The 24,893-nt window shown below is 46.4% G+C and overlaps 2 protein-coding genes across 2 annotated transcripts in view; both read right to left on the reverse strand.

Moving 5' to 3' along the window:
- The window catches only part of LOC135388037 (uncharacterized), a 34,948-nt gene that overhangs the window by 4,118 nt on the left and 5,937 nt on the right, over positions 1–24,893 (reverse strand). Inside the window, exons 2-12 of the mRNA XM_064617320.1 lie at positions 24,049–24,120; positions 23,959–23,991; positions 22,787–22,816; positions 22,533–22,559; positions 21,996–22,025; positions 20,163–20,181; positions 19,847–19,944; positions 15,854–16,252; positions 14,909–15,134; positions 12,529–12,691; positions 9,063–9,208 (exon numbers count right to left, since the gene is read on the reverse strand). Coding sequence (XP_064473390.1) covers positions 9,063–9,208; positions 12,529–12,691; positions 14,909–15,134; positions 15,854–16,252; positions 19,847–19,944; positions 20,163–20,181; positions 21,996–22,025; positions 22,533–22,559; positions 22,787–22,816; positions 23,959–23,991; positions 24,049–24,120 — 1,243 coding nt within the window. The remainder of the gene's footprint in view (positions 1–9,062; positions 9,209–12,528; positions 12,692–14,908; positions 15,135–15,853; positions 16,253–19,846; positions 19,945–20,162; positions 20,182–21,995; positions 22,026–22,532; positions 22,560–22,786; positions 22,817–23,958; positions 23,992–24,048; positions 24,121–24,893) is intronic.
- On the reverse strand, positions 3,554–5,721 carry LOC135389887 (uncharacterized). Its single transcript, XM_064619927.1, has 2 exons — positions 5,589–5,721; positions 3,554–5,451 (listed from the first exon to the last, which is right to left on the reverse strand). The coding sequence occupies exons 1-2, from the start codon at positions 5,629–5,631 to the stop codon at positions 4,220–4,222; spliced, it is 1,275 nt and encodes a 424-aa protein (XP_064475997.1). The 5' UTR covers positions 5,632–5,721; the 3' UTR covers positions 3,554–4,219.

Below are 24,893 nucleotides of genomic sequence, written 5' to 3' on the forward strand. Positions count from 1 at the left end.
AATACCTCGTTTTGTGTATTATAATACAGATACAAATACATTTCAAAAATGAGTATTATAATACATAATACAAATACTCAAAAGGACTATCCTTGACTTTGCTGACCAAGAGCGAGGGAGGCTCCGCCCCCAAATGGCGCGCCAATAGGAGGACTCGGGAGGCGGAGCGCTGCGGCCTCTGCTCTTGCCTAATAGATGGCGCATCGGCGGCGCATATGTGAGCCGCTGTCGTCTGCTTCTTCCGGTAGAGCTACGACCTTGAAGCCTCTGCTCTCGCGTAAGAGATGGCGCTACATTGGCGCTCGGTAAGGGCACGTGTGGTCGTTCCAACTTTGAGCCTCGACCTTGAGACTGGCCGGTAACCTAAATTCCGATGACGCGGCGATTGCAAACCATAGTGCGTAGTTTTGACGATTATGCTTCATGGATGTATTATTTTGGCCAGTTCGACGTTTATGAAAACGGAAAGAAATGTTGCTGCTTTTGTTCTACTCCTCGCACTGAAATAAATCATTTAAAATAATTGTACTGTGTGCTTCTTTTTTTTCTTTTTGTAAGTCGTTACGCAAGTGTACTGCGTAGTTTTGACGATTATGCGTCATGGATGTGTCATTACATTACCAAATTTTTGGCCAGTTCGACGTTTCGCTCCGCTCTTCATTTAAAACAATTGTACTGTGTTTTCTTTCTTTCTTTTCTTTTTCTAAGTCGTTACGCAAGTATACTGCGTAGTTTTGACGATTATGCTTCATGGATGTGTCATTACATTACCAAATTTTTGGCCAGTTCGACGTTTCGCTCCGCTCTTCATTTAAAATAATTGTACTGTGTTTTTCTTTCTTTTTTTTCTTTTCTGTAAGTAGTTACGCAAGTGTACTGCGTAGTTTTGACGATTATGCTTCATGGATGTGTCATTACATTACCAAATTTTTGGCCAGTTCGACGTTTCGCTCCGCTCTTCATTTAAAATAATTGTACTGTGTTTTTCTTTCTTTTTTTTTCTTTTCTGTAAGTAGTTACGCAAGTGTACTGCGTAGTTTTGACGATTATGCTTCATGGATGTGTCATTACATTACCAAATTTTTTGCCAGTTCGACGTTTCGCTCCGCTCTTCATTTAAAATAATTGTACTGTGTTTTTCTTTCTTTTTTTTTCTTTTTGTAAGTAGTTACGCAAGTGTACTGCGTAGTTTTGACGATTATGCGTCATGGATGTGTCATTACATTACCAAATTTTTGGCCAGTTCGACGTTTCGCTCCGCTCTTCATTTAAAATAATTGTACTATGTTTTCTTTCTTTTTTTTCTTTTTCTAAGTCGTTACGCAAGTATACTGCGTAGTTTTGACGATTATGCTTCATGGATGTAATAATAATAATTGGGTGTTTACGTCGCGAGACAACTGAGATCATGAGCGACGCCACAGCGGTCGGTCTGTAGATTGCTTTTGCCCACCTGAGGGTTCTTTAACGTGCGATGAAAGCTCATCACACGGCACCCCGTATTTAACGTCCCTCGCGGAAGACGGCATGTCTAAGCAACTTGTACCCTGCCACCAAGTTGCTGGCGTCCTCGGCCGGGTTCGAACCCGCGATCTCGGGATCAGAAGGCGAACACGCTACCGACTGAGCCACCGAGGCCGGTGGCTTCATGGATGTGTCACTACATTACCAAATTTTTGGCCAGTTCGACGTTTCGCTCGGCTCTTCATTTAAAATAATTGTACTGTGTTTTTCTTTCTTTTTCTTTTTGTAAGTAGTTACGCAAGTGTACTGCGTAGTTATGACGATTATGCTTCATGGATGTAATAATAATAATTGGGTGTTTACGTCGCGAGACAACTGAGATCATGAGCGACGCCACAGCGGTCGGTCTGTGGATTGCTTTTGCCCACCTGAGGGTTCTTTAACGTGCGATGAAAGCTCATCACACGGCACCCCGTATTTAACGTCCCTCGCGGAAGACGGCGTGTCTAAGCAACTTGTACCCTGCCACCAAGTTGCTGGCGTCCTCGGCCGGGTTCGAACCCGCGATCTCGGGATCAGAAGGCGAACACGCTACCGACTGAGCCACCGAGGCCGGTGGCTTCATGGATGTGTCATTACATTACCAAATTTTTGGCCAGTTCGACGTTTCGCTCCGCTCTTCATTTAAAATAATTGTACTGTGTTTTTCTTTCTTTTTTTTCTTTTTGTAAGTAGTTACGCAAGTGTACTGCGTAGTTTTGACGATTATGCTTCATGGATGTGTCATTACATTACCAAATTTTTGGCCAGTTCGACGTTTCGCTCCGCTCTTCATTTAAAATAATTGTACTATGTTTTCTTTCTTTTTTTTCTTTTTGTAAGTAGTTACGCAAGTGTACTGCGTAGTTTTGACGATTATGCTTCATGGATGTGTCATTACATTACCAAATTTTTGGCCAGTTCGACGTTTCGCTCCGCTCTTCATTTAAAATAATTGTACTGTGTTTTTCTTTCTTTTTTTTCTTTTTGTAAGTAGTTACGCAAGTGTACTGCGTAGTTTTGACGATTATGCTTCATGGATGTGTCATTACATTACCAAATTTTTGGCCAGTTCGACGTTTCGCTCCGCTCTTCATTTAAAATAATTGTACTGTGTTTCTCTTTCTTTTTTTTTCTTTTTGTAAGTAGTTACGCAAGTGTACTGCGTAGTTTTGACGATTATGCTTCATGGATGTGTCATTACATTACCAAATTTTTGGCCAGTTCGACCTTTCGCTTCGCTCTTCATTTAAAATAATTGTACTGTGTTTTTCTTTCTTTTTTCCTTTTTGTAAGTAGTTACGCAAGTGTACTGCGTAGTTTTGACGATTATGCTTCATGGATGTGTCATTACATTACCAAATTTTTGGCCAGTTCGACGTTTCGCTTCGCTCTTCATTTAAAATAATTGTACTGTGTTTTTCTTTCTTTTTTTCCTTTTTGTAAGTAGTTACGCAAGTGTACTGCGTAGTTTTGACGATTATGCTTCATGGATGTGTCATTACATTACCAAATTTTTGGCCAGTTCGACGTTTCGCTCCGCTCTTCATTTAAAATAATTGTACTGTGTTTTTCTTTCTTTTTTTTTCTTTTTGTAAGTAGTTACGCAAGTGTACTGCGTAGTTTTGACGATTATGCTTCATGGATGTGTCATTACATTACCAAATTTTTGGCCAGTTCGACGTTTCGCTTCGCTCTTCATTTAAAATAATTGTACTGTGTTTTTCTTTCTTTTTTTCCTTTTTGTAAGTAGTTACGCAAGTATACTGCGTAGTTTTGACGATTATGCTTCATGGATGTGTCATTACATTGCCAAATTTTTAGCCAGTTCGACGTTTCGCGCTGCTCTATGCGTGAACATTGTCTCAGCTCATGAAAAAGGAAAGAAACGTTGCTGCTTTTGTTCTACTCCTCACACTGAAATAAATCATTTAAAATAATTGTACTGTGTGTGCCTCTCTTTCTTTTTTGCTATTTATTTGTATTAACTGCTAAACCTGCGTAAGTTGTTACGGAAGTATGCAAAAAGTAAAGAAATGTTGCTGCTTGTTCTACTCCTCTACAGAAATAAATAATATGAAATAATTGTACTGTGTCTGTTTCTTTTTCTTCTTTCTTTTTTGTAAGTAGTTACGGAAGTACGCCAAGTTACCAACGCCTTTTTTTTTTTCTTTTTCTTCCCTGTTGTCCGCGCACCGACATGCACCGAAATGTCCGTGCACCGTAATGTTCGTCGCCCGGTTGTAATGAAAATGCTGCTCTTGCCCTTCGGAGATAATGATTGAAGCGAAAAGAAACAAACCACAAAGAGTAGGTAGTTAAACGTCCGTTTATTGACTAGCAGCTTGGGCACATCCATGTCTTAATGTTGTTACTTGCTACTGTACAATGAAACTGGTGTTTTGCAGGGGGAAAGCCACACCGCCATGAGGGGCGTTAAAACCCAGGGGTAGCGGGTGTTGGTATCCGAACCCGGGATGCAAAAGAATTATGGGCGTCGGCATTACCTGCAGTGGGAAAGGTGCGGTGGCCAAACTTACAATGACGGGAACGTTGTTTGTATTGCTTAGAGTCGCCGTAACAGCTGGAGCCGCGCTTGACGCGTTTGGTCGCGAGTAAGGTGAGACCTGCTGCATCCGATGTCTTCGTGCTGTTTGTACCCGTCGAACTGCCTGCGCGTTCGAACCTGGGTGTGCAGAAACCATTACAGCTGTAGTCACGGCGTTGGTCTGTGGCAGAGAAGGACCCGCACGCTCTGATGGTTGAAAAATAGGAATGATGTGAGATGCCGGCGGTCAGATTTGCTTACTGAACAATTGAACAAACAAATAGCGACGAAAATGAAAAACATACACACATGCACACGTGGTATGACAGCCGTAATAGTACGCCTGTGGCTAGGTACAGCACTGTGTCGTCGTTGAGAGCGTGCTGGATGATGGCCCAAGTTCTGGTTGCGAGAGACGGGACGTGTTTGGTATCGGAGCCCCTCTGTTCCCGAGAAGACGCGACTTTTTGCTGTACCAACACACTCCAAGAAGTTGATGAACGGGTCAAGTCCCATCCTCTGAACATGCCTCCGCCACAGCTGTTCGTCCAAATAGCGTTGAATGTCTTTCCTTTGAGGGCCTCCACGATGAAGCGACCGTTTAAGTACGCGCCAGGTGGACTCTATGGTCTGCGTATGAACCTCACGATTCGGTCCTGTAACGAACTCAACCCGGTGATTGACAACTTTGTGGGTGTAGTACTTCCGCCTCCCACGTCGTCTCCATTGCTCAGGGTTTTCACCTAGAGTTTCGAGGTTTCTGTAGCCACCCCAGCAGTCCGTGATTATGGTTGTCCCTCTCTTGATGTAGCGTCTGATAAGCGGTATAAGGGTGGCTTTGTCCCGCTTGTTGTTAGGACAAACTACAACCCTCAGCTTGCCTCCTTCGCGCTTGGCGTTTGGGTTGGCTTCCCTTTCTACCATGCCCAGAACCCAATGACCTTTCCTGACACGACCTCTGTGGTACTTCCGCTTGCCGAAGAGACTTTCGTCGATTTCTACGATCTTTCCCCTTCCACCAATTTTACCTTCTGCTGCAATCTGTCTTTGAATGGCCACGGATACGACGGATCGGCACAAGGACAGCCAGCGAACGATCATCCGATCCGCTATTTTTCTGGCAGTTCTCGAACACTCCAGGGTTAAATACTTGTACGTGTGCCGGTCATGAGCGAAGATATGCATCAGCTTCAGGGCGAGTCTCAGTGGAATCTTATACTTCCTGAACACGGAATCATGAAAGACAGATTCCCCCCAGTTGTGGCCGTGGTTCCTGCACCTCCATCTTGCCGTACCCGTAGCCGGGCTGAACAGCGTCGCAGGACGATTGCATAGTCTGCAGCGCATGTCGCTACGCAGTGCACCTTGCTCCATGAGCCATCTGATGACCTCAGGTTGACCTAATGCAAATAAATTTGCAATTTCATAAAAATGCAATTTCATAAAAACCGGGAGGAATAGATGAGTACCACTCAACAATATCAGTGACCATTTTCACGACTTTTCATTTAAGAAATTATGAAACTGATTATCTTACTTTGGGCAGCGATATCCTGCAGCACGTCTGAGCTGATCTCCATGACAGTTAAGCAGCAACGAGGCTCTTCGGATGAAACATGTTCCAAGACAAGAGTGACACTATATGCGGTCACGTACGGTCTTTATAGTGCATACCCAGACGGAGTCTTCGACCTCTTCGGGAAGACGCTTGAAAGAAAGCGTCCTCCCGAAGAGGTCGAAGACTCCGGCTGAGAAGACACCGGAGACATTCGGTTTCCTTGTGCACAATGGTCAATGTCGCCATGTAGTCCAGACAGTATACAAATGGGTGAAAGAAAAAGAGAGCAATGAAGGAAGGTTCCTAAACGGTCTTACCCCTTTAGGAACCTACTCTCTGGACCTGTATACTGTCTGGACTACATGCCCACATTTACCATTGTGCACAAAGAAACCAAGTACGAAGGAAGTCGTCGGCATACGAAGAACTAGGGCGTAAGTTAAAAAGAAAGAAGGAAAAAATATAGCGTATTTTCCTGTGTATAACGCACGCGTAATACAGCAAAAAAAGTGCTCGGAAGAAGTCCTGCGCGTTATCTAACGGTGCGCGTAACACGCGGAAATATTTTCCTGCAGAGTTCCTTTTCAGGACGGTGCCGTACTAGCGTCTTCAAGGGTGTGCTGTGAGTTTCTCACAAATCTCTTACGGTCAGTTGACAAAACCGGCGAAAGGACACTGGACTTCATAAACGGTTAAAAGTGTGTGAGATCTGGTTGAACTGAACTCACCAAAAAAGAATATAAAACGCTGCTCAGTTTTGTAAACGCACTGGCCGCATTTGTTTTTGAATTGGGTTTTTCATGTTCTTGGACTTCGCGCATGGCATGATTGAGAAGTGACGCGAAACGGAAAGCGGAGAGAAGACTGAAGTATACTATGACACCGACTCTGTTAGGTTACCGGCCAGTCTCAAGGTCAAGGCTCAAAGTTGGGACGACCACACGTGCCCTTACCGAGCGCCAATGTAGCGCCATCTCTTACGCGAGAGCAGAGGCTTCAAGGTCGTAGCTCTACCGGAAGAAGCAGACGACAGCGGCTCACATATCCCGATCCGAGCGCTACCGATGCGCCATCTATTAGGCAAGAGCAGAAGCCGCAGCGCTCCGCCTCCCGAGTCCTCCTATTGGCGCGCCATTTGGGGGCGGAGCCTCCCTCGCTCTTGGTCAGCAAAGTCAAGGATAGTCAGGAAAAAAAGTGAGGAATTGCTTGGTGTATCAACTCCATCAAGACAACGTTCGTGTTTCTTACTGGTTTTGGTATGGTTTTCAACAAATCAGGGCAGATAACGATACCATTTGAGATTATGGTTGGTTAGGAGCGTGCTATGAGGTGAAGTTCATTTTTAAGAGTGTACAGCCTTAACACACCCCTGTGGTTGTGCATCCAATTCACACCCATCTATGACAGGATCAGCCTCGAACGGGTACAATATCAGTGTGATCTGGATGTATATTGCCAAATACGCGCCTCTCACGCTGACATAGGTGTAATTTAGTGTGTGACGTCTGTGATTGACAGCCCACTCTTTCACCCACTACGAACGGCTAAATATTACTACGAGATTGGTCGAATCCGTATCCAGGGAAGGTTGCGCAACTCCACAAATCTCGAATCTTCTGAATCTCTCCTTAAAATTAAATAATTCGCTTTCAGGAGAAAAGATACCCATATGCTTTTTCTCAGAGTTCGAGGTAACTCTCTACAAGTAACTCGCTACTGTAACTAAGTTCCTTTTTTGGTAACTTGTTACTTAACTCTGTACTTTTACGCCGTGGTAACTACCAAGTTACTTTTAATTCGCTTTTCACTCACGTGCACATATTTTCTTGCTTTCTCTCCGGTTCGTGGCATTTTGTGCCAAAAAACGTGATATTCAATCAATGGCAGTATTTTATTCAGGAAGTGGGAACTGCTGCCATTGAAATGAAGCTGAACCATTGTGCGCCCACAGGGAGAAAGATGCAAAGCGTCCGTATAGACCTCTACCAGAGACACGTCATCATGACGTTGGTACACAGAATGAAACCGAAACAAATCGGAAGGAGTAGGACCGAAGGTCGCGTCCCTTTCATGACATCGTAATCCCCTCAAGAAAGTGACTTTTCGGCTCGACCTTGTTCACCTCTAGCTTCGAGCGTAGTTCAATTTTTGGCGCTGTCGAACACTATGACGTCATTTCTTTACAAACCGGGAGAGGTATATTGTTGGAAAAACGATCTAGGCGTGCTGCACTCCTCTGCAGGCAACTCAAGGCCTAACTCGCCTGCTCACGCGCGCTGTACCTGCGTAATGCCATTTTGTGTCCGAACCTGGACGAAAACTAGTTCGTTTTTTAACTAGTTCGTTAGTTCGTTCGTCAGTAACTGAGAGTTACATTTCAGGCCGTACACCTCATTATTAACTTTCATACGGTAACTTTTCAATCTATGCTTTTTCAGGAGCATGGAAAGGGCATTGGTACATTGGTAAGTACACTGATGGAAACCACATGTTTGGGCGGGAGAAACCTTCACAAGTATGACGCAGAAGGTTTCTCATTTTTATCTCAAGTACATTTTTTTAATTATTAGGGGTCACTTTTAGTGAAACACCCTGTATACGTCGCGAGATTGACCTATGTTAGGGGCGCCACCATCAGCTTTCTAGTGTGGGTATAACACGCCGGGCGATGTTGGGTGTTAATGGTTCTTTTCTGTACTTCTTGTGTATATTCACTGGAAGACCACTTGTGCCGCGATGGTAAGATACTGTTCGGTCCTTCAATGCTCCGACTACTGCACTGAGCTTGGAATAAACGTGCACAAGCAGACGACTCGAGAAAGCCGTCCACACTACGGTATAGTTGATCGTTTCTCCGCAGCGCGCCGACTGATATAGGACCGCTTCCCGTACATTGGATTGGTTGGACTGTCAGACCATTTCCGGTCCGGACCAGACAGTCAGGTTCCGGTCCAGCCGGGCCAGCCAGCAAGGAGCTCGCTTTATTCAACGTCAGAATGCCAAACCTGATACAATCCTTCGAACATCCCTTTATTAGGGGCTTCCAGACACCTCGTTAAAACCCATTACATGTTGAAAAAAAAAAAAAAAAGGAATACGGCCGTCTCTTATAAAACGAACTTCTCCACATTGCATGTTTCTAGCCAACCATCTTGAGTGGCAACGTAGTCGTGTAGTTATCCGCAGTGCATACATGTATACTGTAAGCGGTATACTTCACCGCATAGCACGCCATTGCCGCGAACGATAGCGATATCGCTTCGGATTCTAGGAGAGAAGTCGGCAGTACGCCTTTTTGTGGCAATTTGGGCATATGGCAATTGCCACAAAAAGGAGTAAGCCTCCCTCTCTCGTCGAATCAAAAACGATAACCCTATCATCCTGCCTATCAACGTGCCTTGCTTTCCGTATACCATACTAAACGTGACCGCTAGAATGAGGAAATGTCCTTACCTGACTATCTCATCAATGTGATTTGCGAACATTTCTTCGAACCCAGCGGTATCGTAGTTGAACATCTTGAATCCTAGTATGCGGTAGGTTTGTTCAAGGCCCACATCTTCAGTGAACGATAAGGTATCCTGCCACGGTTTGACATCCTGAAACAGCAGAGATGGGATTGTAACAACCGTGGCTTTGCAAGATGTCAATCGGAGCACATGGGCAGCACATGGGCAACACAGGGCGACGTGGACACAAGCTTTTTTTTTATTTGTGCCCTATTCACAGTGTATGCACTTCACCGCATAGTATGCTTCTAGCCAAGCATCATCTGAAATTATATCGTTATCTACCTTGGAGGCATACGCCTTTTTGTGTCACTAAGTAGATAGCGATATCATTCCAAACTTACACCTTTAGGGTCGTTTTTACGTTTGCCCATGACGAACACCTTTAAGGGTGTTCCTGCACTATGGAATAATAATAATAATAGAGCCTAGTGCGTCAACCTGCTCATCATACACTCCGTCATACTCTCTTCATATGCTGATCTTCTTACCTCACACACATATATATATATGTTTGTAACTCAAACGTCGCCATGCCAGTACTGGACAGCTGTTTCGGCCTTGTTGGGCCTCATCAACAGTACGCAGGCAGGCAACGTTTGAGTGGATGGCGTCAGAAGGTCACGTAACACGTGATTCCTCCCGTCAGGGTGAGATAACTCACTCACTGAAAGCCCAGTGCAAAGCCAGTGAAGTACACAAGAAAAAAATAGCCGGAGCTCTTTGGCTGCACGTATAGCATATGTTTGTAACTCAAACGTCGCCATGCCAGTACTGGACAGCTGTTTCGGCCTTGTTGGGCCTCATCAACAGTACGCAGGCAGGCAACGTTTGAGTGGATGGCGTCAGAAGGTCACGTAACACGTGATTCCTCCCGTCAGGGTGAGATAACTCACTCACTGAAAGCCCAGTGCAAAGCCAGTGAAGTACACAAGAAAAAAATAGCCGGAGCTCTTTGGCTGCACGTATAGCATATGTTTGTAACTCAAACGTCGCCATGCCAGTACTGGACAGCTGTTTCGGCCTTGTTGGGCCTCATCAACAGTACGCAGGCATGCAACGTTTGAGTGGATGGCGTCAGAAGGTCACGTAACACGTGATTCCTCCCGTCAGGGTGAGATAACTCACTCACTGAAAGCCCAGTGCAAAGCCAGTGAAGTACACAAAAGAAATAGCCGGAGCTCTTTGGCTGCACGTATAGCATATGTTTGTAACTCAAACGTCGCCATGCCAGTACTGGACAGCTGTTTCGGCCTTGTTGGGCCTCATCAACAGTACGCAGGCATGCAACGTTTGAGTGGATGGCGTCAGAAGGTCACGTAACACGTGATTCCTCCCGTCAGGGTGAGATAACTCACTCACTGAAAGCCCAGTGCAAAGCCAGTGAAGTACACAAGAAAAGAAATAGCCGGAGCTCTTTGGCTGCACGTATAGCATATGTTTGTAACTCAAACGTCGCCATGCCAGTACTGGACAGCTGTTTCGGCCTTGTTGGGCCTCATCAACAGTACGCAGGCAGGCAACGTTTGAGTGGATGGCGTCAGAAGGTCACGTAACACGTGATTCCTCCCGTCAGGGTGAGATAACTCACTCACTGAAAGCCCAGTGCAAAGCCAGTGAAGTACACAAGAAAAGAAATAGCCGGAGCTCTTTGGCTGCACGTATAGCATATGTTTGTAACTCAAACGTCGCCATGCCAGTACTGGACAGCTGTTTCGGCCTTGTTGGGCCTCATCAACAGTACGCAGGCAGGCAACGTTTGAGTGGATGGCGTCAGAAGGTCACGTAACACGTGATTCCTCCCGTCAGGGTGAGATAACTCACTCACTGAAAGCCCAGTGCAAAGCCAGTGAAGTACACAAGAAAAGAAATAGCCGGAGCTCTTTGGCTGCACGTATAGCATATGTTTGTAACTCAAACGTCGCCATGCCAGTACTGGACAGCTGTTTCGGCCTTGTTGGGCCTCATCAACAGTACGCAGGCATGCAACGTTTGAGTGGATGGCGTCAGAAGGTCACGTAACACGTGATTCCTCCCGTCAGGGTGAGATAACTCACTCACTGAAAGCCCAGTGCAAAGCCAGTGAAGTACACAAGAAAAGAAATAGCCGGAGCTCTTTGGCTGCACGTATAGCATATGTTTGTAACTCAAACGTCGCCATGCCAGTACTGGACAGCTGTTTCGGCCTTGTTGGGCCTCATGAACAGTACGCAGGCATGCAACGTTTGAGTGGATGGCGTCAGAAGGTCACGTAACACGTGATTCCTCCCGTCAGGGTGAGATAACTCACTCACTGAAAGCCCAGTGCAAAGCCAGTGAAGTACACAAGAAAAGAAATAGCCGGAGCTCTTTGGCTGCACGTATAGCATATGTTTGTAACTCAAACGTCGCCATGCCAGTACTGGACAGCTCTTTACTGGCATGGCGGCCAGTAAAGGCAGGCTATCTTTCTGCCGCTTTTCTGCCGCCGAAAAATACCAGAGGGAGTGAAAAACAGTGGTAAACAAAGGTGGCATCGCAACCAGGGTAGGTCAACAACCCTTCTTTTGCGTTCTTCGTGGGTGTCGATGTGACCTTGTCATTGTTGAAGATGAATAGAAAAATCGGGGATTTTCCAGGATTCTGCAGGCACGGTCCTCGCTCAATCTTTCAAGTTCCCGAACACGCAGTAACGCATAACGCCGTTACGCGTTAGTTGTTAAAAATGTAATGACGTTACGTTACTCATTACTTTTCTCCCAAATGTAATGCGTTACCATATTTCACTACTCGAATGTAACGCGTTACTCCCCACCTATGGTTTCCAACCTCCTTTCGTCGGACTGACACAGATTGCGCTGAAAAATTAATCGTGCGCTATTCTGTGCGACCTACGTAGAGCACGATGTTCGGCTATTTTTCCGATGGGATAGCTCCTGAATATCCCTGTAATCATTAATTTGAGTAAATTAGACACGCTGTTCAGACTTAAGCTCGCAAGAATTTACATAATTAAACTTACGTTACACGACATTCACATGAGGAGGTGGCAAAAACCCAGCCCGTTGACCGCATGACTCTAGGTGGTGTAGTTTCTTTATTAAAATTCAATGACACGTTTTCTGGGACACCCTGTATAGTGAAGCTGTCACGTAACGTACACTAAAAAGAAAAAGAAAGAAACTGAACTTCACCGCATAGCACACTGTGCGCCCACCATTGCCTCGAACGATAAGGTTATCGCTCCTGATTCGAAAAGAGGGGGGTACGCCTTTTTGTGATAATTGACTCAAAAAGGCGTACGTCGTCCTCTCTCCACGAATCAGAATCAGAAGAGAGCCCTATCGTGGCAATGGTTGGCACAGAGCATGCCGTGCTGTGGAGCTCAGCTTTTGAAGCAAAGCACGTGCAGGCGGGACAAATTCACTCACCGCAAGAGCAAATCTGGCGATATAAGTATAGGTGCCAGGATCCGTGGCGTTGAAGTCGAGTGGAGTTGACAGAGCTGCGTAATGCTTGATATTTCTATTCCACGCCCACTTTATATATGGTGGCTCCTTTTGACTCAAATGGAACTGGGTTACGTCCTGGCGCCTGAAACAACGTTTGGTTATGAAGCGGAGACCCACGTACGGCTAAGGTCATGGTTGGCTTCAAGACATACACGAGTTAAATTTTACATTAATTGGTGGTCACACGCACGCCCAACGCTAGCACGCTCCTAGCCAACCATCGTCTCGAACGATACCGTTGTCTGCCCTGATTTGTTGAAAACGGAAGGCGTACGCCTTTTTTGTGACACTTATGCTGTTGATAATTGTCACTGAAAAGGAGTACGCCTTCCGTTTTCAACGAATCTGGGCGGATAACGATATCATTTTAGACGATGGTTGGCTAGGAGCGAGCTATGTGCGAGCTAAGTTCACACTAAAAATGAACTTCACCGCATAGCACGCTCCTAGCCAACCATAATCTCGAATGATATCGTTATCTGCCCTGATTTGTTGAAAACGGGAGGCGTGCGCCTTTTTTGTGACACTTATGCGGTTCATAATCGTCACAAAAAAGGCGTACGCCTACCGTTTTCAACAAATCAGGGCAGATAACGATATCATTCGAGATTATGGATGGCTAGGAGCGTGCTATGCGGTGAAGTTCATTTTTAAGAGTGCACTCTAAGTCTAGTCGAAGAAATGGTCCCTTCGTTCAGGGGGGAGGCGCCTACCTGGGACAAGCATAATGTTGAAAGATTTAAGTCGCTGAAAAGGTTAGCTACACTCTTAAAAATGAACTTCACCACATAGCACGCTCCTAGCCAACCATCACCCCGAATGACAACGTTCTCGCCCTCGATTTGTTGAAAACGGGAGGAGGAGCCTATTTTGTGCCATTATGCACGGCACAAAATAGGCTCCTCCTCCCGTTTTCAACAAATCGAGGGCGAGAACGTTGTCATTCGGGGTGATGGTTGGCTCGGAGCGTGCTATGTGGTGAAGTTCATTTTTAAGAGTGCAGCTGTAGGACTTTCCCACATCTACACTCTTAAAAATGAACTTCACCGCATAGCACGCTCCTAGCCAACCGCTATCTCGAATGATATCGCCATGTGCCCTGATTTGTTGAAAACGGTAGGCGTACGCCTTTTTGTGACACTTATGCGGTTCATAATTGTCACAAAATGGCGTACGCCTACCGTTTTCAGCAAATCAGGGCAGATAACGATATCATTCGAGATTATGGTTGGCTAGGAGCGTGCTATGCGGTGAAGTTCATTTCTAAGAGTGTACATTACCGGTCCAGGGATGTGGCCTTGTTGTATGTGATTGTCCCTTCTATGTTGTTCCAGCCTGAGAACATCAGTTCTCTCATAAGCATAATGTGTCTCAGCAGACGCCTCCTCCCATTTTCAACAAATCAAAGCACAGACTGATATCATTCCGAATGATAGTTGGCTAGGAGAGTGCTTTGTGGTGGAGTTTTTTTAAAGGATCTTTATTGTAACTTCCACAGAAAAACACAATCACAGGGAAGCCACAAAGCAGCACGAAGCTGCTTGACAAGGGTATTACCCTTTAACATCAGCAAATGAACAGGATCATCTATTTAGTGCGAAATATGGAACGTTATTTGACATAAGGATAGACCTTTAATACTACACTTTTAAAAATGATATAGCCTATCGCATAGCACGCTCCTAGCCAACCATCATCTCGAATGATACCGTTGTCTGCTCCGATTTGTTGAAAACGGAAGGCGTACGCCTTCCTGTGACAATTATGAACAGCATACGTGTCACAAAAATGCGCACAACAAATCGGGGCGTATTACGATATCATTCGAGATGATGACCGGCCACGAGAGGTGCTATGCGTCTAACACAACCATGACAGAATACTACAATGGCATTGTGTACAACATAACAAATTTAGCTGCTACCCAGTATATCAAATTAAATAGGAGAGGTCATTGATATACACCTTCAGAGTATGAAAACTGTTTGAAATCTGTTCAAACCGTATGGAAGGGTATAAGATGGGGACTGATGGCCGTATATATGGTTAGTCCTAAACCCTCGTAACGCAAACAAGTATAACGTAACATTATTTTTGTCGTGGAGCAAGTAGCTGATTATCTTCATTATGAAAGTTGTAAACAAAGGCTGTGTGTGCATCGTATAGGTACATCGGCTATTATACGAACCGCCGGTCTCTGTAGGGCCAGCAAACGTTTGTTTCTGTGTTCACCTCCTAATGCGTCGCTATTGCCGTCGGAGGAATAAGAGTAACGTATATATACTCTTGAGTAACCAACCTCGTGTCAAACGAAACGCCGAACATGTCGGTGGGGCGGCTGACCGAGACTTTTGTGAAGGTCTGGAAGGGGCCGGGAGTATCGGAGAATAATACATCGTTTATGATATAGACATGGGTGAAGATGATGACGTCACAGATGCCGGACGGTGGGTACATGTTCTCCCGCAAGGCACGGCGACCGACGGTGCAAACAAGCGGTTGGAAGATGAAGTCATATCTTGGTGCTAAAAAAAAAAAAAAGAACAGATGAAACGAAAAGAATGGATCACTTAATCCCTCTACATGCATAAATTCGCAGATCCTTGTTGCCAGCTGTGGCGCATTTTTTTATCTACTACAGCAGCACTAATCGCAGAATGGGGAAATGGATTATTGGCGAAATAAGTCCTCGGAGTGTACACGATGCTAGACGCTTTTTGGACGTATGTACCACATCACTGTGACCACAACACTGTCAAAGTTTCGTACGCCAGTTCGGATTACTATTGGCAAGATGTTCGTGTCAGCTCAAATGTGCGAATGAGCTTCAACGATATTTTAATCACGATGCGATTTTGATTAAAGTGTTCACGGAATTACATGCCCCGGAGCGTTACATGCCACATACGCGCAGCATACGTGGTTCAATGAAATTCATCTCCCCCACGCGGCAGCAATGCAGGGATTCCACCCAGTACGTGTCTTGCCCATCGCTCAGGCTTGGATTCCACCCCCCCCCCTTTTCTTTCAAATTGATATTGCCCAGATAGCCCGGCTATACCAATGCAGTCGCGTGGTTATACCGCCAGCAGACGTAGCGTATAGCTGAAACCGTCAACAGTGCCTGGCAATTCGCATTGCATTGAGGCATTACCGATACCGATAACGGTTGGGAGATAATGGGTGGCTAGAGCATGCTATTACCTTACGGTGGAACGGTGGAACAGGGCAAAGTAAACCTTACGTGCTGTCGACACCAACGGCGGCGTTGTCGTAGTAGTTGTAGTCGTAGTCGTCGTTGTAGTCGTAGTCGTCGTTGTCGTAGTGGTCGTAGTCGTTGTGGTCGTAGTCGTTGTGGTCGTGGTCGTTGTCGTTGTGGTCGTCGTTGTGGTCGTTGTAGTTGTAGTTGTAGTCGTAGTAGTAGTCGTTGTGCTAGTCGTAGTAGTGGTGGTGCTAGTCGTAGTAGTGGTGGTGCTAGTCGTCGTAGGAGTTGTTGTTGTGGTGGTCGTTGGCGGTGGGTTTATGTACCCATAGTCTGTTATCACTGCATCCTCTTCCGTCACTTGTGAACTACCTCCTGCACCTCCTCCACCTCCTCCACCTCCTCTACGTATGTCAGCATCGCTGCCGTCGCCGTTGGTCCCTTTTTAAAAACATCGCTCATTGTACGCTATGGCGTCTGCACAGTGTTTCGTATAACGGACAATGGTCCTGGCAATTTGGTAATGTCGCGCATTTCACATTCCAACATATTGCTATTTGATTGAAATATCACCGACAACCTCAGCAGTCAGTTGCATGCGTATATTGACGTCCCTATGTGGGAACGAACTCTAGCATTATAGGGCGCTCACGTGGTTATTGAGCCAATCGGAAGCAATCGCTTTTGTACATTGGCACACCTTTTTGTAATTCTTTCATAGTCCTACCGTCACGCAGCGCGGTCAGCCACTAAAATAAGGAAGCTCTCGGAATACCACCTGGAGTACCTCCGCAGAGAGTAGAATTCCTATAAGGGGGCCTATTATGCTAAGAACGCCGTTTTTAGTGTGAAGGAACGCCATTTTTTTTCTTTATTTTGTTCGTTGCGCATCTTCGCAGACGCGTATTTCCTTCATCCCCAACGTGAGAGGGGAAAGGACCACACTGCCGCCTCATGCGTCGAAGATGAGCTTGCGAAGATAACTTGCGGAAACAAAACAAAAACAAATGTACCGGAACTGGCCTTATCTTGGGTTGCATGTTCTGTTTCCTTTTAATCTTTTTCCAGGACGCGAGAGGCGATAGTGTGCTCTTTCTCCCTCACATTGGAGATGAAGAAAAGACGCGTCCTAAGAAGAAATTACGTTTCATCACGAATTTTTTGCGGGCGATCTATCGAACTGCTACGATATCAGGTGACCGAAAGGAACAGATGTTCTCATTGGGACAACCTTGTAGCTTAAGACATTGCCTTTGGACTTTGCTAATGCCCTCCTAGGGAGTGCCCTTCAGCATACGCTATATTGCAATTGATTTCATGTTGGAGAAAGCGTTTTTTAAATATATTTTTTTAAAATCCATACACTTAGCTGGGACACCCTGTATATGAACATCCTTGCAGGAGGTTACGGGTCGAGTATAAAAGGCATTAGATATCTGACACTTAAGACCTCTTTTGTACTCAACGACTAACTGTGGCTCGAAATGACTCCCGAGGTGCTCACGGCTGGACTCGAACCTAGACTCTCCCGATTTCCGGTCGTGGGAATCAGAAGAGCCTCTCCGTCCCCCTTGTTGGCACTCTTGAGGCGAATTCGCGGGGTCACTTTGTGGGAGCCGTTCTTAGAAATAGTTAACATTTGCCCCCTACCATATTAACATTATTTATCATGCGCTTGTTGAATCTTACCTGAGGCACTGCAGTTTGGACTGGACCACCACGACCTTCGGAAACTTACATGCTATATATTTATTGCAGGAGAAAGGCGTCCGTGGTGTTGCCAATCTGTCTCTCTGCTTTTTACCCAGTATGGCGTACCCCAGTACCTCTAGAGACAGCAGACTTAAATGCCAACCGCATGAGGCGTTGCTCCAGCGTTTATAGAGCGTCCTGCCGCGGCATATGGCGAGCGTCAAACCAAGGCGTCGTGGAACTGTATGCGCGCGACGCTCCCCTCGAAGTCCGAGGCGAATTGATAATTCAGGGTTGGGCGACGGAAGAGACGGGGACGACGCTCGCAAGTGGCCAATCAGGGATTAACCTGGGGATAGGTTCATCCGGTCGTGCCAATGGGCGCGTTATGCAGGCTCCCGAGCGCCATATCCCGGGTTCTCAGGGGAACGTACCCTTGGTGTCTCCACTTAATGGTGTTTGTGAGGCTATTCGGAAGCCCCAGCGCCCAGCGCGCGCCACCTATCGAGCTTTCTTCTGTCGTCTGCTTTTCAGTAAACATAGCAGTAGACCATAGCAGTCCTCTATAATATTATTATTACCGCCGACATCCGATGATTCCGGAAACACACAGAGCATGGGCGGTTGCAAAGTGTTGCAACGGTTGCGCCGTTTCGAAAGGCAGCACACCGGAACATGCGTCACGCTCCGGAACTGGCCCCGCTTTTCCCCAGCGTTCCCTGGCTCCCCAGCACCGAAGAAGGGGTGCGCATGGTGCACCAGGGAACGAGCACCGGAAGTCACTTTGGAGGTGTTAAGTGATCCCCTGAAAGAGGGGATGTTCCCGAAGCACGAACCTAACGCGCCCAATTTTGAGGAGCCCCCATCGATGGCGGCACGCGGAATCGCTCAGGCTGCTGTTCGGCCACGGTGTTCGGCAGAAGAACAGAAGTTGCCGATGCCGAAGAACGCAATTCTTGTGCGAGCGTCCAACATACAAAACAGAAGGAGAAGTGTGCAACAGCTTGATGAAGATGTCAAACGGAATGCTGAGTTCGCTACGTCTAAATACACGAAGCGGGTACCTTGTTAATAGCGGGACCGGGATTCACATGGCTTCGTGAGCGTGCATTGCTGCATTATCGTGTTCGTTACAGCGCGTTATCACTCTAAAGCACCTGTGAGATTTTCACTTGTTTCGCTTCACTTGTTCATCAAGTTACGTAGAGTTGCTTTCCCTGAGATTACGGAAACGCAGTTCGCATGAGACGCCGTCCATCCGCCGGTGTAGAAACGCTGCATGTGCGGTGAGCTCCGAGCGTTTCTTGCCAGCGGCGTTTGTCGCTGAGAAAAGCGCGACGCCCTGCCGCTCGCAAAACGTCTCATGCGGTTGGCGCTTTATAGTAACATATCGTAACGCCACAAGAGGAATCCATGACCCGGTGCCGTTCTCCAGAACAAACTGCGGTAACCAGCGTTTCTCATAGTAATGTTCTGTTGCCTTTTCAAGGTCCATATTTTTTTGTAGCAATGTATTTGTAATCTATTACTATTATGGGGGGGGGGGTTACCATTTTGTTCCATGTTGTACTTGTTACTGTATCTCGGTTATACATTGGTATCAGATCCATATCCTATTTGTGCACTTAGTGCAAGTACTGTCTTCTCTCCACTGCCCACCGCTATACTGAGGGCCCTGGTCAAAACGTACCAATCTTGTGTTCTCGTGGCAACTTTGAGGGTCAGGACTTTGACAGCTAGCACTTTTTCCGGTCGTCCTCGAAGCGGCCGGGTGGCGAGGGCCCTAATTGTCCCGCACATCCAAGTTCACATCATAGGTTAGCTGACAACTGAACCCGAAGTCGAAAGACCGTGATGCCCCTAGCCCCTAGCCCCGTGATGCCCCTAGCGTGATCCAAGGGACCAAAACCGCTAGATTCCCGGTACTCCTGTTCCAGTGACTACGGTCACGTGCTTTAGTCCGGGCGCCAAGCTACCAGTTTCCGAGCTCTAGATCGTATCGCCATGACCACCGAATTCGTCATAACTCTGCATAAGCACTATAATGTCGTGGCGTACCGGCATCATTCTTGGCCGGAAATCGGAAGGATATAGATTCGAATCATGGATGTACGATTTCATTGATATAGGCGATGAAGGCATACGGCCTTGGCTAATACTCGTTTCCTTCACGGGTAGTATTTCGACTCCCCGCTTAGACTCAAGTGAGAAGGCTACTCCACTGGCTCCTCCAGTCAAACTGGGATGTCTAGACGATGATCGTTACAATGGTCAAGATTACGATAGTGATGAGCTCGCCCGAAGCAATCAGCCGTCTGGTGTTTGGACGGTGTCTGAACTCACCGGTGGACGCCAGTACCAGGTAGACCGCAAGAGCCGATATTAGTACGAGGAGACACACGCTACCGACAATGAAGCCGACGAGGCTGTCGTCCTTTTTCCTGCATTTTGAGAGATATTAAACCAGAGCTGTTCAGACGGGGAATGACGCTTGGCTTAGATGGGCGCCAGGTCTCACAAGCCCACGGCTTTAGACAGAGTTTTTCTATTGCACTTTGCACTTGTTTCCTAGCCTTCTTTTCTTTTTTTTTCATTGTAGCATTGCTTCTCGCGTTAACGCCATTGATGCATGTAGAAACAAACCTATACAGGTACTTACTCGGTACTAGGTGCCCCACCTATAGGAAGGAAGAGAGGGACGCTCAAGCAGACAATCGGCCACCATGGGACCGGCCTATACGTATCAGAGATAATACATGCAGAAGACCTGCGGGAACCACCATGACAACCCAGGTCAGGCGCGACACAAATACGACTCAAAATTACGCCGTAGGCCAGTCCTTAGTTGTTCAAGACGTTCTAGCGAGTTTCGGGTAAACGACGCAGATAGAACGCAACTGTATGGGAAGCACATACGTTCGACCAGAGTACACACTTTTAAAAGAGAACTTCACCTCATAGCACTCTCCTAGCCAACACTCCTAAAAATGAACTTCACCTCATAGCACGCCCCTATCCAACCGCCATCTCGAATGATATCGTTATATTACCTGATTTGTTGAAAACGGCAGGCCTACGCCTTTTTTTTTGTGACAACTATGACCAGCAGAAGCGTCACTGAAAGGGCGTACGCCTCCAGTTTCCATCAAATCAGGCCAGATAACGATATCATTCGAGAATTGGCGGTTGGGTAAGGGCGTGCAATACGGTGAAGTTCATTTTTAAGAGTGTACCTAAATGGTCGCAAAGTTCGACCTGCTACCTCACTGCCACGAATGATAGGGCACGCCTTTTTGGTAGCAGTTTGGATACATAGGGTAATTGATTTTGCCAACCTTTTACATCCTTTATCAACAGCTATGTTGACCTACACAGTCACCGTGACCTAGCCAACCATCATACCGAATGATATCATTTTGTGTCATGATTTGTTCAAAACAGGGGGGGAGGCGCCTCGTCCCATTTTCAACAAATCAATGCACAGAATGATACCATTCGGAATGATGGTTGGCTTAGGAGCGTGCTATGTGGTGAAGTTCTGTTTTAACAGTGCAGGTACTACTTTTTCACACCCTCTTTTCTTACAGAGTACACTCTTAAAAATGAGTTTCACCGCATAGCACCCTCCTAACCAACCATCATCTAGAATGATATCGTTATCTGCCCGGATTTGTTGAAAACGGGAGGCGTACGCCTTTTTTGTGACACTTATGCTGTTCATAATTGTCACAAAAAAGCCGTACGCCTCCCGTTTTCAACAAATCAGGGCAGATAACGATATGATTCGAGATAATGGTTGGCTAGGAGCATGCTATGCGGTGAAGTTCATTTTTAAGAGTGTTAAAACAGCACTTCACCACATAGCACGCTCCCAGCCAACCATCATTCAGAATGATATCATTCTGTGCATTGATGTGTTGAAAATGAGAGGAGGCGCCTATCTGGGACAGATTATCGTGTCCGAGATAGGCGCCTCCTCCCTGTTTTGAACAAATCATGACACAGAATGATATCATTCGGCATGATGGTTGGTTACGAGCGTGCTATGTGGTGAAGTTCTGTTTTAGCAGTGTATGCAGTGGAGGGGGACGCAGGAGGAAGGCCAAGGACACGACGTTCATTACACCTCCATGTGCGCTTGCTGTTCGTAAGTCCTTATAGCCCCGCTGCAACTACTGAGACAAATGCTCAATTTCGTCTTGCGGACATAGATTTCGAAGTTGCTCGAGGCTTTGTTGCAGGATTACGATGCTCATGCTCTCTCCGTCGCCCGACCCAATTTTCCCACAAGTATTGCCCCTTCTTTCCCGCTTTAGCCACTATCTAGAACAGCTGTTCTTTTGAAAGTTAAGTGCACACTCTGTACATACGAATGTTTCGTAATTGTTGTTATTGTATATTTCTTTTTAGCTCTTTGCAATTCCCCCGTTATGTAATGCCCGTTGTAAGGGCCCTTAAGGTTTAATAAATGAAATGAAATCTCCGTACTTACTTTGATCCAGCTGGGAAAGCCCCGATTGCACTGGAAGCAGAAAGCATTCCATGTCAAAAAACGAAGTATCACACATTGCATGGCCGGGCTACTTTCTGCAACCACGTCTACGTTGCATCAAGCCTTTGCACCCTTGCGGAAAATGAAACTGAGGGCAGCACGGAGCAGAGCAATTAGAAATAGCTTATTCTTAAAGAAAGGTCGAGCAGTTACCCCTTTAGGAGGTCATTGTTGTCGCATATTTTGTGCCTCAAAGTTGCACCTGCTATCTCACTCTACCACGAATCATTGAGCTACCGCTTCCGATTCGGTGAGTGATGGGGCGTACGCCTTTTTGTAGCAATTTGGATATAAGATACTTCTCTTTTACCACCCTTTTACACCCTTTATCTGACGCTACGTTGATCCAGGTGGTGTCTCTACACACTCTTTCTTGGAGTGTTCTCATTCCTCGGACAAGATTAAGGCTGCTCGTCCCACTATAAATATATATTTTTTTTTTATGTTTCGAGATGGAACACTCATTTATGTACTCACTAGGTTGCTGGTAAAGCTCCGGCTGCACTGGAAACAAAGTATTCCATATTAAAAAAGGAAGTATTGCGCTTTGCATAGTCCTGCTACGCTGCGGCCACGTCTACATTGCGTCAAGCCGTTGCAACCTTACGGAAAAAATGAAGCAGAAGGCAGCACGAAGCAGAGCAGTCGCAAAAAGCTTATTCGGACGAGATTAAGGCTGCCCTATCATACTATATGGTGATAGAGAGTCTCTACGCAATTTAGGTACTCACGTTGATCCTGGGGAAAAAAACCCGATTCAACTGAAAACAGAAAGTAATAGACATCAAAAAGAAAGTATTGCACATTGCATCGTCGGGCTTCTGCGGCCAAGTCTACATCTTTCTAAGGCGGTTAAGTCTACATCTTTGCAACGTTTCGGGGCGGCACGAAGCAAAACTGTTGCAAAAAGCTTATTCATTCTCATGCCTTTAGCTCTGACAAGACTAACCCCCCGAGCTCATAGATCTGACTTCACTTGAAGCCGCATCTTCACTTGTGCAAGTCCGCGGCCAAGACCTGTCGTCGCTCAGGACGTTATGAGTCTTTCCTGAACCCTCACGCTGGCTTACTTCGTCAAGTCGCTGCCTTAACTGCTGACTAAAATTCCATATGAAGAGTCGACATTTAAAAAAGGCCAGAAAGTATATATGTTACACGGCCCTGTCTCACTATATGGGATTCTTTATGTGCGTGAACATTACGTCTCTACGCGAACAACAAAGAAAAAGAAAAGGGTGAGTTGTAAAAAAAAATACAGAAACACGTACTGTGAGGCAGGAAGGAAAAGGAATTTTTGGAAACTCGAACTCGTTCAAGAGTTTCATGCCATGTAAAAAACAAAATGTCTCTGGAGGTACTATTTCCAGTGCAAGTAGATGTAGAGCAAATTGGCTGAACGATAACATGATCGACGAATCCCTATCCTAACTCACCCCTCCTAGGGTTACTGCTCGCGGCATTTCAGCTGATGCATATTCCCTCTCTGCTCCTTTCCTTGCCACATATATAACGCCCTTTTAGAGAGTACAATTACTCTCAAAAAGGGTGTCTCCTCACTCCCTCAAGGGAGTAACATTATTCCGTTACTCCCTCCCGGAAAGAAGAATTACTCTCCAATAGGGAGAAAGGTGTCATGCTACTCCCTTGAGGGAGTGAGGAGACACCCTTTTTGAGAGTATATGTGGCAAAAAAGGAGTTAAAGTACACCCGTTTCTTAAGAGTGTACTGGACTGTGCAATAGTAAACATCAGTGTTAACTAAATGACCACCGAATAATTTAGCGCGAAAAGACGGAGACCATAGAAGGAAACATACAGAACGAGTGTCTGTGCGGACGAGCGAGTGTGTGTCTCCTCCCATCGTCTCGACTTTTCGCGCTTTATATTCTTCAGCGATCATGTACCTTCAGAGTAGTCTTGAGGAAATCCAGTGATCTCTGAAAGAGAAAATAAAAGAGATAGAACAATGATCTTCGTGCCAGCTATATTCTTACGGTCGTATCCCGACTGGTCTGTCAACCCCTCTGACGCGCCATAGTAGTATTGGTTGTAGTCCTCCTCTGGTGCTGCAGTGAGGGAAGACAATGAGTGACCTTTACGTCCATCCCCGCTTAAGCTACGTTCCCAATAATGGATTCGCGCCCTCGTAGCTGTGTGCGGCGAACAGCCTGAGGTCTACACCGAGGCTCTCCGTATTCTCGTCATTAGCGACGAGTGCGAGGGACGCGAGACCTGGACGCAATCGTCTTATTATCCGTTTTGAATGGGTGGTCGCTGCAGTCCGCCGCCGTCAGTCGCGCAAGGAGAGCCTGCATGAACGGCACCGGAGAACGGGCCTCCGCCATCCTCTTTCCGCCGTCGCGTCCGACGTCGGAGCGCACCTTTGCAGTTCAGCGTCAAGCTGCGCGCTGCCGAGGACACAATTTTTAGCTGAGCGTCTCCAACAGCTTCTACTCAAGCGGAGTACGAACAGACGTCATCTGGTAACGTTATTATTTAAACCTGTAGGAACTACTCGCGTTCTTCTGAAAGTTTGTAACATTGGTGCCCCGGTCACGTAATAGCTCTACTCTACAATGAGCAACATTCTCTTTAGCAATAAAGCTTGGTGTGGACATCCTGACCCTCCAACACTGAGGTGACTCGACGGCATTTATGGATCCCGCACGCAACTACCCTGGCGAGCTGCAATATACTGTATGCGGTGTGGTGAAAAAAAAAAAAAAACAGAACGCCGGTTGTCCAAAATATCGGGTGGCGTGGTCAAAAAGGGCCCTGCTCCGACGACCCGGCAAAGACCCGCCACTCCCCTGGCGGTGAATACCGGTGACGCCACTGG

Source organism: Ornithodoros turicata, chromosome 3 (assembly GCF_037126465.1).
Source record: "Ornithodoros turicata isolate Travis chromosome 3, ASM3712646v1, whole genome shotgun sequence".
NCBI classification, from domain to species: Eukaryota; Metazoa; Arthropoda; class Arachnida; order Ixodida; family Argasidae; genus Ornithodoros; species Ornithodoros turicata.